Source organism: Dryobates pubescens, chromosome 2 (assembly GCF_014839835.1).
Source record: "Dryobates pubescens isolate bDryPub1 chromosome 2, bDryPub1.pri, whole genome shotgun sequence".
Taxonomy (NCBI): domain Eukaryota; kingdom Metazoa; phylum Chordata; class Aves; order Piciformes; family Picidae; genus Dryobates; species Dryobates pubescens.
The window spans coordinates 32,675,011-32,691,829 of record NC_071613.1 but is presented as its reverse complement, the minus strand read 5'-3'; the positions used below and the strand labels follow the sequence as shown (position 1 = coordinate 32,691,829).

Genomic DNA, 16,819 nt, shown 5'->3' with positions numbered 1-16,819 from the left:
ACAAATTATTATTTTGTTAAATTTGGCTTTTCTTTCCCCTGTGTCTTGTCCTAAAATATAAATTAAAGTTCTATGTGGTTTTTTGGGTTTTGGAATTCAAAATATGTATATGTAAATGAGGTGTAGACATATGATGCTGGGGTTGGGTAGCTCTTTTCCCCTTTTTAACTTAATAAAATAAATACTTGTATGCAAACATCATATCTCCTCCTAGAGTTTATCTATATACACAGCTAATATATAATTACTATGAGATCAGATGTGGTGCTAAAATAATAGTAATTAGGGTATAGATGAGGTGGGATTTTTAAATTAGTTCTTCAGCGTAGGCGAGTTCAGTGCCTCTTAACATTAGTTCAAGTCCTTTCACTGGGAGGATTGCAAATACCTCAGTACTTTAGTTCCTTAGACTGAAACATCTTTTGGCTGAGTAAAGCTTCTGTAATCAGTAAAATTTCAGTATTTGAGAAAATTGTGAAACTATATAGGAACTTAACTTCAGTCAGTGACTCTGAGGCCTCATGGCTGATTTTGCTGTGAGCGTTGCTCATCAGGATGGCTACACACAACTAATTTCCCTGAGTTTACTAGTATTCATATATTACTGTGCTAATACACTTACTATTCCTAAACTGTCTGCTGGGAAGTCAGTGTTAACCAAATCCAGGGTTCTACAGACTCGTATACAATGTGGACATTTGAAGAACAAAGCAATGGTAAGCAGAACTCCCTACATTGCTCAAGAATCATCCTTTCCAACTACAAAGTTTGAGGAAAAGTTTTTGGCACAAGTAGAGACAACAGTTTAATATATTCCTAAAGAATATTTTAATTGCTTTGTATAACTATCTCCCCCCTGCTCAGATACTGGTATGCCCCTATTCCTATTCTCCTAACCATGTGGAACACATACTCTTCTGCCACATGTTAGATTTCATACTTTATATTATTTAAAGACCACAGCACTGTGTGTTATTAATAAAAATCTAAATATTCTGGAGCTGTTTGTTAAATAGTTTTCTAGCATCAAAACCTTACAAAATCACAATCCGATACACTCAGCTGCCTTGAAGCTCTCTTCAGAGAACATTTCAAAGAAACAGCCTTTAGTAGAGGTCACTAAACTACATCAACTTTGTAAATGCAATGAAACATTTTTTTGTTTTAGAAGTGAGAAAGAAAAAATGTTATGTAATTGTTTTAAATCATTGGACTTTTTAAAAGTCATGTTAAAATAGTTAAGTTCCATGATGAGTCTTGTCTTATAACTTCTGACATGCGTAAGCTATAAAGCATGTCTATTACTAATTTCAGAAATAGTTTTGGATACCTACCCTGAATTAAACTGTCACAGTTGATGTAATTATTAAGCAAGATTATAGACCATGCTCAGAAGTTCACATAGTGACCTCTGCAGAAGTCCTCTCAGTAGTTATGAGTCCTAGAGCAACCAACAATAACTAGTCACACAAGGGCAGGGTATGAAAGCTCCATTTGTTTAAACTATGTCTTCTCAGTCCTAGTTACAGCAGAGTGCTGTGCATGCAGAAGAGTTGTAACTAAATTTAAAACATCTCCTTAACATTGTTTACATGCACAAACAGCTGGTATGTGGCATTTAAAAAAAAAAAAGAAAAGAAAAGAAAAGAAAGAAAGGCAGGCATGTAGTGTCTGACATGATTTCAAAACAGCAGATTTGTTGCCTGCATGAAATTACCTCAGACTGAGTAACCTCACTGCAGCAAATAAATTCTAGTGGACAGTTGCATGTGGATGAACATTCTTAATATTACCAAGCAAATTGCAGGCATCTGTAGTACCACTTTCACCTTTTTACATCAAGGAATATGTGACCAAAGACTGATAGATCAACCCCCACATAGCTCTGTTGCTAAACTGGAAAAATATACTCCAACCGACAGTCTAATACTGGACCTGCTGCAGTCTTAAAAGTGGAAATACAGCAATGTGTGTGTGCTTTTAAATACACCAAAACATGGAAGAAAAAAATTTCCTTACCGAACAGCTACACCTTATAAAAAGTTTGAACTACACAGGGAAAAATTGCTATCTAGTCTGAATTTTAAATGGAGTGACAGGATTTGTGATGCTGTTTTCAACACTGCTGTTTTCAGGTTCACTGAAATGTTTGATACCTTTCTAGAGTAAACAGAATTTTCATTCTTATGCAGTAGTCTCACTGAAGCCTTATGACCAGATAACCACTTTGGTTTACAATGTCATTTATGCTTCTGCAAATCAGAAATAGCCTCTCAAGAATTTATTTAAACTACTCTTGTGAATGCAGATTTATGGGAAATAATATGGAAATTAAAGTACATTGTTTAGCAACAATTTTTTACTTTTAAGGATTTGAAATTCATCTTTTTAGCTAGTACAAAGAAAACATGGGCACATGTGCATATATATGGATATACACACTTGCATACCTTCCCTAGAAAAGTAGCATGCCAGAACTGGTTGGCTAGCTGCTGGTCATTTGATCCTGACAATCAACACAGTTAAATTTTCTTCTCTGAAAAATTTTAGGTAACAACATTGAAGTAATTCATGGAACCTTTTCTTATTCTGTGTTAACAGCTTGAAAAAAAAATCAAACTGTTTAGGCTAAAACATGATGATTATAGCTGATTATGAAATTAGAAAAAGCCGATTATAAAATAAAGCTGGCAAAAATAAGTAGTTTTGTCCCTGTTTCCAGAAATAAGATGGTATTAGCAGACAAATGATTAAACATAATGATCTGGACATGTTTTCCACTGTCAAGTGTGTGGAGGGCTTGGAAAAGTTATTATTTCTTAGTCATGCAAATTACTTGAATCCAAAATAAAATTGCCATTGTTTCTGGGGCAGCATCAGTGTTTAAAGTGGATTTATTTCCTTTCACTTTTTTACAATTGCTTTTATAGTAACTTTTAGTTTATTGTGATAAACCACACTCATCTACAGCATTTACCTTAAGAGCTTAAAAAAATACATACTGTAGAATACAGAAGAAAATACTGGTCTCCTAAAAGATTTGTATCCTTTTTTTCCTCTTTTTCTCATTTGTTGTTGTTAGATATATATATATATATGTGTGTGTGTGTGTTACATATATACACACTCACATAATCTGTCTCTTGGTATTTGGCACCCTATTGCTGTATTAAAGGAGAATCTTTATGGTTCAGTCTGATCTCATTTTTTCAAGGGTGGGGCACATTCTGCTGACAGGTATCAAGTGCAAATGATCAGTTATACATCCCATCCTAACTGATACTTGCTCTTTGGAGTCAAAAACAAAACAAAACAAAACAACAAACCACATGTTTTATAAACAAATTGTCCTTATAAAACAAAATATCTGTTAGATTTGAGTGACTTCTGACAGCAGGAGACATCAGCACTGGTCTCTCCAGTAGAAGTCACTGCAGTTAATGGAAGCTATTATGGAAGGAGTCTGGCAAGAATATTTTTTTCTTCCAAACAGCTAAAAATATTAAAAGAAAAATATGTTATGTTGTTATGGTAACAGCTATTTGAAAAATACTGTAACAAAAGGCAATCGAATATCAAACTACCAAGCTGCTAGTTTGACTATTTGGTTTTCTTTTTAAGCAGATTTTTTTACGTAGATACCCTCCTTATTCCTTATGCAGGTGCAAGTGTGCATGCTCAGGTAAGACACCATGTGCAAAACACCCAATACCACAGATTTTTAAGCGTTACCAGAACATCCAATGCCGTATCAGCTGAGTCCCTCCCTCACACGGCAATAAACCCACATTTTATACAATTTCTAGTCCACACTTTTGACACAAAGAGGTGTTCCTGCACTCTTGTTGCTTCATGGGATATAGCCAGTCTCTTTGTGGAGACCAAAGCTACACCCTGGAAAAGTGTAGTACTGCTTCTCTGTGGTCTGAGAATCAGCACCTTCCCAACTGCTGGCAAAACAGGATTCTGAAACACTCCAGACTTAAAGCAGAATGCAGCAACACCTCATTCCAAAGCCTGCAACTGTATTTTGTGGTTTACAATTTTTCAGAACATTTTGTCTAAATGAGCACAAGTTTCTACATTCACTAACCTCAACGTCTTACTTTGAATCAGCTCACTCAGAAAAAGTGTCTCTTGCAGTTACTGCTTAACAACTTGGCTAATGACTGAAAGGTCTGGCAACTTCATTTTACATACTGATGTAAGTACAGTGATAATATGAAAAAGATGGTGGATACTGCCAGCTCTTCCTCTGAGATCTGTGCTTTCAGCTATCATGTTTACAAAAAAGCCTCAACAAATGGCACATATTTTTGTGGTACTTGTCTCAAGCTGAACCAGCTTAGGTGCTTTGCAAAATTTCCTCCAAAGTGCATAATATAGGATCAAGTTACACTGTGTAACCACTGCATAGGAATTGTGAACATCCTATCTCTTAATGCAGAGAGGAAACTTAGAAATCTGAAACTTTGCATTCTGTTTCACTGTTTTCAGTCCTCCTGAGGTGCTTAACAGTTTGTTTACAGAGAGTACTGTTTTAATGAGATTAACTAACACAGTTTATCTAACAGGACTATGAAGGGGAGGGCAGGGTGATACAGATGTTGACTTCTGGTTGTTTTAGTGTAACTGGGAATTTTATAGTTGTGTTGGTTTTTAAGTAGACAAATGTTTGTTAGTGTCAAGACTGAAAATTAGTCATTTTTGTGTGGAAAAAAAAAGAGCCATGAGAAATATTAGATATCAGAAATCCACAACAACTTACCTTGCATCACTTTGCAAATGAGAGTGATCCATCTGTTCTGTATGACCACCCAAATTCAGCCACAACATGCTATATAGGCCCTACTGACACTGACAGGACTGCACTTGAAAACTGAATGCAAATGGTGGCATTTTCTAACCCACCCAAAAATCCCTCTAGCATTTCAGACACTCCAGTCAAACTGATTCTTTAATGTGGGACCTACCTTACCACATTTGTTTTACATTATAAAATGCTATATAGGTTGTTTACATTTGGAAAAGTCAGCGGAGAGAGATTTCTGTAAGTGTTCCGAAAGAAAGATTGCTCTGTTACCGTAACAAGGACAATTATGGACAGACACAGGTAATAGCTGTTTAGAAAATGTTAGGAGCATTATTGTGGATAATAGACATTCTTTTCTTAGCATTGCGCTCGCACGAGTTTCATTTTTCCTTCGGTGTTGTCTGCCTAGATTGCTTAAGACAGCTGAAGTCTTCTCATTTACATTAAGGTAACAAAAAGTTGACTGCTGGGTTGTCCCAGATGGAGTCCATCTGTACAAAGGTCTGAAACTGTGAGAGAATACCTAAAATGTCAGACATGTCCAGTATCTATTGCTCACCACTTCTAGGTCAGAAAGGCCAGAATAATTTCCAGCTCTATTTTTCTTAAAGCCATTTTCATTTAATCTGTCCTTTACAAATGGTCCATTTAATGAGAACCTCAGGAATAATTAAAACTAAAATTATTAAAAAAACAAAACAAAACAAAAACTCACACCACCAACCTTGATATATACATACTCAATTCAAATGTATTTTAGTAAGCAACAATCTGGCCACTACTGAAATAGTTCTTAAGTACTATTGAAATAATAGGTATGTTCACAAAGGAAACCTACTTTCCTTAAAGCGACTGTATGCATTATTTCAGCTTCTGCAGATAACAGCTCATTTAATACAAAGGCCAAGATGCAATCAATCTTTTTCCCCTTTTTCTCTCTCTCTCTTTTTTTTTTTTTTTAATAAGAAGGTGTTATATTGTATCCAAGTGCTTCTAGTCACTTAGCAGTTTAAACCCACTAAGCAGCCTGCAATTCAGCAAGGCTGATGCTTGCTTAGCCTCCACTGCATTCCTCTTGCCTGCTTTGCAGAGTGGTAAGAAGTAAGGAAGGTGAGAGTGGGACCATGGAAAAGGAAGAGGTCTGTCCCTAAAGAGACTCTGAATAAGACTGGAGTGAATAGTTGATGTCCTCTGTAATTATACACACATTGAACTCTTTACAGTTGACTTAAGTACTTTGAACTGCATTGGTGTGGCCCTCCATACTAATTAAAAGCAGCAACTATTTACCTTAATAAATGCAGAGATTAGTAAAAGTTCATTCGATCACAGTAAGACTACTGATAAAGGGCAACGCAACCCATATGGAAGGTAAGTGCCTAAAGCAGCAAGTTAGAAAGCATAGGCTGCTTTTTATACAAGAATGTATACTCATGTAGGCTAAGGCTTGCAGAAAGCCCTTAAAGTAGACAGCTTTTGTAGAGATACTTAAAGTAGAGGAAGGACAGAACCTGTCCTGAGACAACTGGCCCAGCAATTCTCCTGGGTGAAGTGACAAAGGCAATGATCTGGAAAAGGAAAAATGTTTACAAGCACAGTGTAACTAGATGCCCAATCTCAAGAAAACCTTTGCAAGAGGTCTTCTCCTTTTACGCTATTTTCTGGTCTCCTCTATGAGAAAGAACAAGTTTAAGATAAGCAGTTCACACTGTTCTTGATGGAGTAGGGTCTAAAAGAAAAGGAAGAATTTGGCTCAGTATGTGACATGCTCAGTGGAAACACTCCTCCTGTCATTATAGGATCTCATATAGGGAAGGAGGAAGAGAGCTCTTTACTCCTATTGCTCAGTTTACATGATAGACATTGAATGTTACTAATCCCTTTTTATCAAGAAAGCAACCAGCTGATAACTAGAGAAATAAGTGAAGAGTCTCAATCCCATACGGACAACTTGGAAAATCAAATTCTGAAGCAGCTGTGCCCACACTTTGGAATAGAAGAGTTGTATCTCTTGATAGGACTTGACACCCATCCCTTGTTTCTTTTCTATGTACCAATATTGATGCACTGTGTGCTTACCTCCTTGCAAAAAATTACATGATAAAATGGTGACTTTTGACAAGCACTGTAGCAATTTCTAGAGACCAGCATACAGAAATAATAGACCAGATTGTTGCTGAAATACAAATGATAATTGGGATCCTGAATTAATAGCATTCTGCCTCATATCTCAAAACAAATTTCCAGACTTACAAGTGTTAGGGGGCTTTTCCTAACAAACATCATCACCAGTTACACTGCTGCCATTATCCCACTTTAAAGAGTAGCTAAGTTAGCTTACATGTATGGACTTTTTACTCAGTAGTTTTAATTCAGAACATGTTAGAACTGTTTAATGCCAAGCCAAAGGTTCTGTCACCTTGTAGCCATAAAGAACACATTAACGTTGCAGTGCTAAGTAGTAAGGTTAAAAAGGTTAACAAAAAGGTAAGGAAAATGCAAGAAACAGAGGCATGTCATTGAACAAATTACAAAGCATAATCAAAGCAAGCACAAAGCCACCATGTTCTTCCAGCCCCTCACTTTGAGGCTGCAAGGACCTGGGAGTGATTTCCCAACTGGTTCTCTGGATTTTTGGAAAGGAGGCAAATACAGATACACCCAAGGCCCACAAGGCAGCTGCTCTGGCTTTGATAGCAGCTGATATTTTGGTTGGTTTTTTTTCCATTGTAGAATGGTTAGAATAACTATCCACGGTAAAGAAGGCTGCAGATATCCCCTTCCTCTACCTTCTAGCACATCCCAGCCCTCTGTCCACTCCATAGCTACTGAACTTCCAGGGTTTGTGGTTGTGTCCATAAAGGCATTAAAAGACTTTGGGTAGCTACAAAAAGCTATACAAACACTTTGATAAACACACCTGTAAAGCACTGCTCTCCTCCTTGTGTTGCATATGCACAACAGATTAGGGGCTTGTTCAGGAAGCAGTCAGAAGTCACTTTGTTTCCTTCATTCAGGTACAAGGTGAATTAAACTGCTTGGAAACCAGCAAATCCACCCCTCCCCTCCTCCTCCCATATGCCTGAATTCCTCCAGCCTAAACCACTTGACAATAAAGACAGATAAAGCTCGGATACCCTTCCAAATGAAGGAATTGAGCCTGTTTCTTTGCATGTAAGTTTTCTAAATAAATCACTTTTGTTGTTTAAAGCTGTGATGAATGGAGATGCAGGGCCAGGTTGGTGGCTGGAACAGTACAATGGATGTAAGAAGGTTTATTTCTTTGCCATATAAATCATTCACATTGTTTAAGGTACATTGATCAATCTAATGGCTTGTAATAGGCTCCTAATTGCCACTAGGAAAGTACTGCAAGCTTGCATTTGAACGTGAAATGGTTCATGATCTGAGCTGAAATTCACTGAGCTCCAGTAATTACAGAACACAGACGCAGCCCGATGAACAGTTCCCAGTCTTTCCTCACCCTAATCCCAGGACAGGGGCAAGAGGCAGAGGATAACATAAGAATGGAGAGTCCAGTGTATTTTGCTCTTCCAAACTATCAATTCATTAACGGGGGAAACCTGCAGGAGAATTTATTGGTCATTGTGGACCGAAGAGAATTTTGTGATGTCAATCACCCTGCCTATTGCGCTCCCATGTATCTCTATCTGGAGACAGACAGCTTGCTTAATCACAACCAACGTCCTGAGTCATGCCTGGCTGAAAATGCGATAAAAAAGCTTGGACGGAGTCAGGAGCGGGACATTAGGAGGAACGCGGGGAGGGGAGTCTGCTGTGGTGAGGATGTCGTGGCACGGCACGGCACGGCACGGCACGTGCCCGCTGCCCTGGCTCCCCGCACACAGCTGCTGCTCACCTTCGTCCTCAGGCAGCCCCACGGCGGCGGCGGGAGTCGGGCGGGCAGGACCTGTCGGGGCGGGACAGCTGCCGGAGACTGCCCAGCTAACGCTGAGCCCGCAGCTCCTCGGCTTAAAGCACAGACCCAATTACCGAGTCATCAGAGCTGCTTTAATAGATTCGTGTGAAAGGGTGGTTTTACGCTCTGTGAACGTGGGTCCATCCGCTTGCTAATTAAACTCCTGTTTAGAAACACCTTCATTTTAAGGAAGCTTCGTGAACGCTAGCACAAGCTGATTTGCAAACCTGCTGTAGTCTGAGTTTATCATGCCTACCCTACATATCATAACAGTACCGGAAAGCATGTGAACCAAGGCATAAAAGCCTCGTACAATGTTCCCCAGACAATGTTCCCCAGACTTTTCTACCAAGGCAGAAAACAAACCTATGATGCTGTTGAATGATCTTCCAATAAGTGCAGTAATTAAAATAATCATACAGTCTGCAGTCACCTTCTTTCATTTGAAACTAGTCTTTCCTTGAATTGTTAACGTGTCTTCGGCTGAGATAAACAGAACAAGAGAGGTTTAAAATACATGGTCCAAATAAATTTAGCGGAAGACAATTAGCTCCACAAACAGGTTTTTGACTGCGTTCACTAGACAACAGAATTTCTAAAACTACCGTGCAGATTTTTTTAAACGCCGAGTAATATGGGTCGCCCTGAATAGTGTCACCTTAAAGACCGAGGAAAAGATGAAAAAGCCCAGCCTGATGCTCCACCTCGAGCTCTGTGCAGGGGGCAGGGGAACGGGGGTACATTATGTAACAAACATTGCATGAAGGCTCCAGCAGAAATCGTTGGAGAAGGCCATAATTTTCATTTAATTTCCACGATCTGTTTGATCCCGGTGCTCATTCCCTTTTTATTAACTATAAAAGATTTCCTTCTAATCAAAAGCTGCACTTCATCTTTACCCACAAATGAAAAACCCTACAGCAGAAAGAATTCAGTGGACTCAACAGGCACCAAGGTCTGTATTTTAACGCCATCTCTATATATCCTTCCCCCTTTTAATATCTACTCTTGGGCTGAATAGTGGGGAAGCCTTTTCTTAACTGAAGTTATTAATTTATCACCAGGTCCCCCTCTGCGTTACTCTGATAATCAATGGTGGTTTCTAGATCACGTAAATGAAAAGTGTAATTGAGAGAGAGGAGGGGAGGGGGATTCGCACGGAAGTCCTGTTGCTTAAAAAAAAAAAAAAAAAAAAGAGAGAGAGAGAAAAAAAAAAAAAGAACAAATCTGTCAGGACGCAATTATTTATCTCGGCGATGAACAGTTTGCCTGTTTCCTGCCCACGTCTCTTCTGTTTGGCAGAAAATGAGGCTGTTTCTCTTGAACTTGGAAGGGTTTGCCCCTTTCCCACCTGCAACATCCACGTGTAAAAGTCCGTGTCCCTCCTAGGATTCAGAGCAAATTGTACAACAACCTTACATTTAACTGCTGTTAAATCGATTTATTTGGAAAATATTTGGCAGCTCTTTCCCAGAGCTCTGTTTGAACAGAAGAGCCATTTCATCTGATGCTCTTGAATAAGAACCTAGGAGCCTCCCAATCAGCTTTAATGAACGAATTGTTTCCCAGCTTTACCTCCTGAAGACTGCAACTTTAGTAGTGCCACAGATCAAAAGACAAGTGTAAAGGGAAGATGGGAAACAATATTGTTCAAAGCAAGTGAACTGTTGCATTTAATTAGGCTATTCTTCTTTATTAGTATTCATATTGAGATTTTTTTTTTTTTAAGATGTATGTTGATTTAACCATAATGTATTTACAATGTAAATATATTCCAAGATGGAAACGTCACGAATCAATTGTAAAAGACCCGGATACATAATTTTAAAAAATCAGTTTCAGTTTATATGAGGTTCTCACCCCACTTTCGCTTCTTAGTCAGATTTGTTTATGCAGAATCGACATTTAATAGTGCTAATTGCACTCCAGTTAAATTGCCCTGATTGCAGAAAGGGAAGCAATTTTCGTGCTCTCTGTCTGGGTTTGGAAGAAATTGTTTTATATTCACCTCTTTATAAAGAAGTGGAGATAAGGCACCGAGCCTTTGCACAAATTGCACTTATGGGCTGACTGGCAGCATTCAGGCGCTATAATAGAGCATTATTTGGCCGTTTTGAATAATGTAAAGCGTTTGCTGAAAGCTATTCTCCTGAAAATTGCTTTAACTTTTAAAAGGGTGATGATTCACTCCAAACCAGGCCTTTGTTACATTGTCATTATCCCCCCAAATGTTTTAACAGTCAGCTCAACACTTTAGCATAACACATTGATCTTTGTTTAAAAACTCGATTTTTGGAGTATGAAAAAATCTGTCAGAAAATACTTGACCCCCTAAAGATTCGAGCAGCGTTCCCCCTTTCGCCGCCATTCGCTCAGCCTTCCCACCGCCTTCCTCGTGCCTGCGGATTTTAGTTACTTCTCCACGTACAGAGGGGGCGAGGACCGGACGCCAGGCAGAGCCATCCGCCCGCCTGCAGCCACCGCAGAGACCCCGCTCCACTGCTCAGCGCCCGCGGGCAGTGGATGCCTTTACTTGCTCGTGTGAAGGCAACATTTTTAAACGTCACGCTCGCCATCTGCCTTCCAGTCCTGATTTATTGATGACTTTTCCCAAGGAGAGGGGAAAGACCCTCTCCCCCCGCCGACCCAGGGTTGGCCAGAAGCACCTCTCTCCCACTTGACGACTACCTCGGCAGGCTCCTGGGAAGGAGTGGGGTCCCCCCGGAGGAAGGAAGGAGGGGAGAAGGAAGGAAGGAGGGAGTCACCTGTTGGGCGATTGCTCCCGGGTGCCCCTGTCGGACTACTCGCCTCGCCCGCGGGGGTTGCATCGCTCCCCCCACTACCGCCTTTCAATCGCCTCCACCCGCCGAGAGCTACAGCCCCCCCGGGTAAAGCCGCCGCTTATGATCTGTTCCAAGCAGACCCTTCGCAGAAAGGCTTTGCAGGGCACTCCCCGGACCCCTGTGCTGGCTGCGAGTCAATGTGGAAAGAATTAAGTGCAGAACAGTATTTGATTCTACTGCCCGAGTCTGTTTAATACGCGCCGACAAAAAAGGCGAGAGTCCTTTGAAAATAGCCTTAGACGTTTAAATAAAAGATAATCTCCAGGGATATCCTTCCCTAGCGTGGCAGGCGTCCTGCAGATTGCAAAACATAATGCACAACAAAATGCAATGCCCGCCTTATTTAGTCACGGGGGGGAGGGAGAGGGGGAGGGGGAAAGAAAGAAAAAACTAAAAAAAAAAAAAAAAAAAGACAAAAAAAAAGAGAAAAACAAACAAACAAAACCATCAAAACAGGTAAAGAAAAGCGAAATCCTCCCAAATTTGCGGTTTCTCCATCTTGCTCCTTAGCGATGCCTGTTTTGCATCTGCTAGAAGGCTTTACACAGGAGGGCTGAGGCGGCACAGAGGAGGAAATACTCAAATGCAGAGCAAGCACCCGGCGTTGCTTGAGTGCACTCGTATTTCTGTTTCAGAATTGTACCCAGTCGCGCTAGGGACGGCAGAAGCGGAGGGAAAAGCCCTACTCACAGCCCTAGAAAGACGATAGCAATGATGAAAAGTTGCACGCCTATTGATCTTCCGCGGACACAGAACGGGCAAGTTCTAGCCAATTACTTTAAGAAGCCTCTAATAATAACAAATCAAAGGGACTAGCTTGCAAGACACTGAGGAGCCGAGGTTTGGACTTACATTTCGCACATGCAGAGAGCAGGTAAAGTGTCTGTCGCTCACTGGGCGTGTGGAGTGTGCAGAGTGCAGAGGCCACAGGCAAGTGCTGGGGAGGCTTATTCCAGCAGCGCCCTAGCATTGCGAAGAGGAAGCAAGCCTTCTGCCATTAGCAGCACTATTCCACAGGGGTATATGAGGCTTGGAAACCGAGATGCAGGCTGTGAAATTGACTTTCAAAGTATTTTGCCGGGTATTACTCTGAAAATTAAAATCCTCTCTCTTAAGTCACAGGATGTCATATGCCGCTCGTCCCCACTCCCGCCCCAGTAAGAGAGCAAAGGGATGCCTATCGGTTCCCTGCCTTTGGAAATTTTTTTTTTGCGTTTTATGTATCTAAAAAGCCATCTCCGTTCCTTTTGCAGTGAAAGTAACAAATACGTTGTGCCTGAAATCACTCCAAGTATTTAGCAAAGCAAACCCCAGAATTAACATATTTTCATAAAACGCCATTAGGGCGCTGTTAAGTTATTTGTATCCGACACGGAGCTGCCCAACGGCCTATGAAGGGCCTGTTGAATAAAAGCAGTGCAGGTACGGGTTACTAGACGCCAGGATCGCAGGTGACTGAATAAGCAGCGGGGAATCTAACACCTCCTGCACAGTTTAAGGCGACAGCGGTGTGGCGTCAGGAGTGACACCAGCCCTCCGCCGGCGCTGACCCCGGTCTCGCCTCCTGCCCTTTGCGGCTGTCCCCGGTCCTCCTACAGCCAGACGGTGCCAGAGCAGCGTCACCCCGGCCGCAGGTCTCCCGGCCCCTCACGGCGGGAGTCACAACCCGGCGGGCCACTGGGGGTCCGCGGTTAATTGCAGCGCAATCGCCGCAGTCCGGAGCGGGGAGTTTTCTCCCCGCGCGCTGACTGGCACGCGCTCCGCGCCCCGACGCCGGCACCTCCGCGCAGCCTGATTGGCTGGCGGCCCGCTTCGGCCCGCTCCGCCCGCGCCCTCATTGGGTGAGCGCCGCCGCCAGCGGTACTTCAAAGCGGGCGCTGCCCGCACTTAGGCAGAGTTTAGCCCTGCCGAGCTGGAGTGTCCGTAGCGCCGCTGGGCAGCGCGGGGCGCACACCGAGCGCCGTCCCCTCTACCCCAGCGCTCAGCCCAGGGACGTGCTATGGCTACGTCTATTCTTGGGGTAAGTCGGCACTGTGCTCTGTCTTGAGGCTTTGCGGTGGCACCTTCGCTACTCTCGGGACAAAAACTGTTGCTTCTGCCGCTGCTTTGCATCTGTCCCCCGTGCAAATCGCGCTGACCCACGGGCGAGAAATAACCCCGTTCCGTCCCGGGGGATTTCAATACGGGTTTCCCATCGGGTCGTTCGCATAGTTTAGTCCGAACATTCGCTTAGCCAGAGAGAAGTCGGGCTGCTTGCATTTTCTTTTGTTTTCTAGTTAGTATTGGTTTTAACTTGAACGGCTACGTGGTGTTTGTTTTTTTGTGTGTGGTGTTTTTGGGGGTTTTGTTTTTGGTTGGTGTGGGGTTTTTTGTTTGTTGTTTTGTTGGGGTTTTTTTGCGAGTGGCATCTGTCGGGTCGCAGGCTCCGCACCCTGCTTCCCTTTCTGCCGTCGCATTTTTTTCTGCCGCTCATGCACGGTGGCTCCCACGGGATTTTTTGTTTCATGGTGGTATGCTTGGGCAGCTAGGCACAGCGCGGGGCATCCCGACCCGCCTTCTCGGAACACGCGTGTCGCTCGTTCCCGCCGGGATCTGTTTCCAATCTAAATCCCTTGGGCGCCGAGACCGATCCCCAGCAGGAAACGAGTTGCGCCGAGCAGGGCAGGGATAGAGCCTTCCTCCAAAATAAAAGAGAAAACTTTTCACTGGTGCCGGTCGTCGCGCCGCGGTTCCACCCGCACTGCCGCGTCCCCACGGAAGCTTGGCGAGGCGGTAGGGGTGAGGCTGACGGGCCGGCTTTGTCTCTCCCGCAGGAAGAGCCGCGATTTGGAACGACTCCGCTGGCCATGCTGGCCGCCACCTGCAACAAGATCGGCAACACCAGCCCCCTGACCACCCTGCCCGAGTCCAGCGCCTTCGCCAAAGGGGGCTTCCACCCCTGGAAACGCTCCACCTCCAGCTGCAACCTGGGCTCAAGCCTCTCGGGCTTCACGGTTGCCACGAGCAGAGGCTCCAGCGGACTGGCCAGCGGCACGGGCACAGCCAACAGCGCCTTCTGCCTGGCCTCCACCTCGCCCACGTCGTCGGCCTTCAGCAGTGACTACAGCGGCCTCTTCTCCAACTCTGCGGCGGCGGGCGTGTCCCCGCAGGAGCCTGGCGGGCAGTCGGCCTTCATCTCCAAAGTGCACAGCTCGGCAGCAGAGAGCCTCTATCCGCGGGTGGGCATGGCGCACCCCTACGAGTCCTGGTACAAGTCGGGCTTCCACTCCACGCTCTCGGCGGGCGAGGTGGCCAACGGGGCGGCCTCCTCCTGGTGGGACGTGCACACCAACCCAGGCTCCTGGCTGGAAGTGCAGAACCCGGCGGGGGGGCTGCAGAGCTCGCTGCACTCGGGCGCCCCCCAGGCCTCGCTGCACTCCCAACTGGGCACCTATAACCCCGACTTCAGTTCCCTCACCCACTCGGCCTTCAGCTCCACCGGCCTGGGCTCTACAGCCGCTTCGCACCTGCTCTCCACCAGCCAGCACCTGCTCACCCAGGAGGGCTTCAAGCCCGTGCTGCCATCCTACACGGACTCTAGCGCGGCGGTGGCGGCGGCCAGCGCCATGATCTCGGGTGCCGCTGCTGCCGCCGCCGGGGGCGGCTCGGCCCGCTCCGCCCGTCGCTACTCGGGCCGCGCCACCTGCGACTGCCCCAACTGCCAGGAGGCCGAGAGGCTGGGGCCAGCGGGGGCAAGTCTGCGGCGCAAAGGGCTACACAGCTGCCACATCCCTGGCTGCGGCAAGGTGTACGGCAAGACCTCGCACCTGAAAGCACACCTGCGCTGGCACACGGGCGAACGGCCCTTCGTCTGCAACTGGCTCTTCTGCGGGAAGCGCTTCACCCGCTCCGACGAGCTGCAGCGGCACCTGCGGACTCACACGGGCGAAAAGCGCTTCGCCTGTCCCGTCTGCAACAAGCGCTTTATGCGCAGCGACCACCTGAGCAAACACATCAAAACGCACAACGGGGGCGGCGGGGGCAAAAAGGGCAGCGACAGCGACACGGACGCCAGCAACTTGGAGACGCCGCGCTCCGAGTCCCCCGACCTCATCCTGCACGAGGGGGTGGGCGCCGCCGCCCGTGGACCGGGCAAGGAACCTACTGCGGGGCCCGGCGACTCCTAGGGGCAGCGCCGCCTGGTCCCCGCCACGGCCCGGCCCCGCGCCGCCAGGGAGCCCTCGGGGCTGCCCGGACTCTGCCCCAGGCCAGCTGGAGGGACGCGGCCCGCCCCGCCGCGGACGGCGCCGGGGCCGCAGCCGGGGCGGGCGGCGTGGCCGGAGAGGCGCGGCCAGGCTCAGCCTCCCCGTCCCGTCCCGCCCGGTAGGTACCGAGTGACACTTTCTTCCGTTTCTTTTTTCTCTTTCTGTTGAAAGGAAAGCATCTTAAGAGGCGTAAGGTGAGAAATCAAACTTCAAGTTCGAGACGGTTCCTCTGTATCTCATAAACATCTGTATAAATAGGGGTCAAAAAAAGAAAACCAGATCGTGTTCGCTTATTTTTCTTGTAAATGTTGATCTAAGGGGGGGCAGGGGATTTTTTTTTTTTTAAATTGTTGAATTCCTGAAATTCAGGGAGATTTTGGGGGTTTGGTTCTCTTCCTTTTTTTTTTCTTTTTTTTTTTTTTTTTAATTTTAAATTTCTGATGCACTTTGTGGAAGTCAGTATATATGTAAAAGATATTTAAAATGTTGAGTTAACATTCACTCAAACACACGTAAGTTAAGGTCTCTTAAAGAAATTAAATGCGTTTATCTGTATGGAAAAAATCTTGACATATTTTCATTTTGGTATTATTAAAGGACTCTGAACAATATACTCACGGGTTTGTTGTTCTTCGTGCCCCTTACCCCGTTCCCCCCCTGCCTAGCCCTCGGAAGTGTCGGGATTTTAGTGGTACCCCTCACACTCCCCTGCCCATCCTCCTTTCAGTGACTGTGATTTAAAAATACGTCCGGCAGCGACAGCAGGGAGAGAAGAAACTAGTCCCCGAGCCCGGCGCGCTAGAGCGCGCCGCTTGCTCTTTTAAACGGGCTTGTGTTTGTTGATTTATTTTTTTTTTTAAATTATTATTTTTTATTTAGGAATAAACCAAAAGGTAAATCAAACCCGGGTCCGAGCTCCGTTACACCATCTGGGAGTCAAGTAGAGTCTAAGTGTCTTTGGCTAAACTGTCCCTAAAAG

General features: G+C 44.8%; 1 protein-coding gene across 1 annotated transcript; it reads left to right on the top strand.

Annotated features, from left to right (window-relative positions):
• Nucleotides 1–13,514: 13,514 nt before the first annotated feature.
• Nucleotides 13,515–15,762, top strand: SP9 (Sp9 transcription factor). Its single transcript, XM_054168505.1, has 2 exons — nt 13,515–13,616; nt 14,410–15,762. Exons 1-2 carry the CDS (start codon nt 13,596–13,598, stop codon nt 15,760–15,762), a joined length of 1,374 nt encoding a protein of 457 aa, XP_054024480.1. The 5' UTR covers nt 13,515–13,595.
• The last annotated feature ends 1,057 nt before the right edge of the window (nt 15,763–16,819 follow it).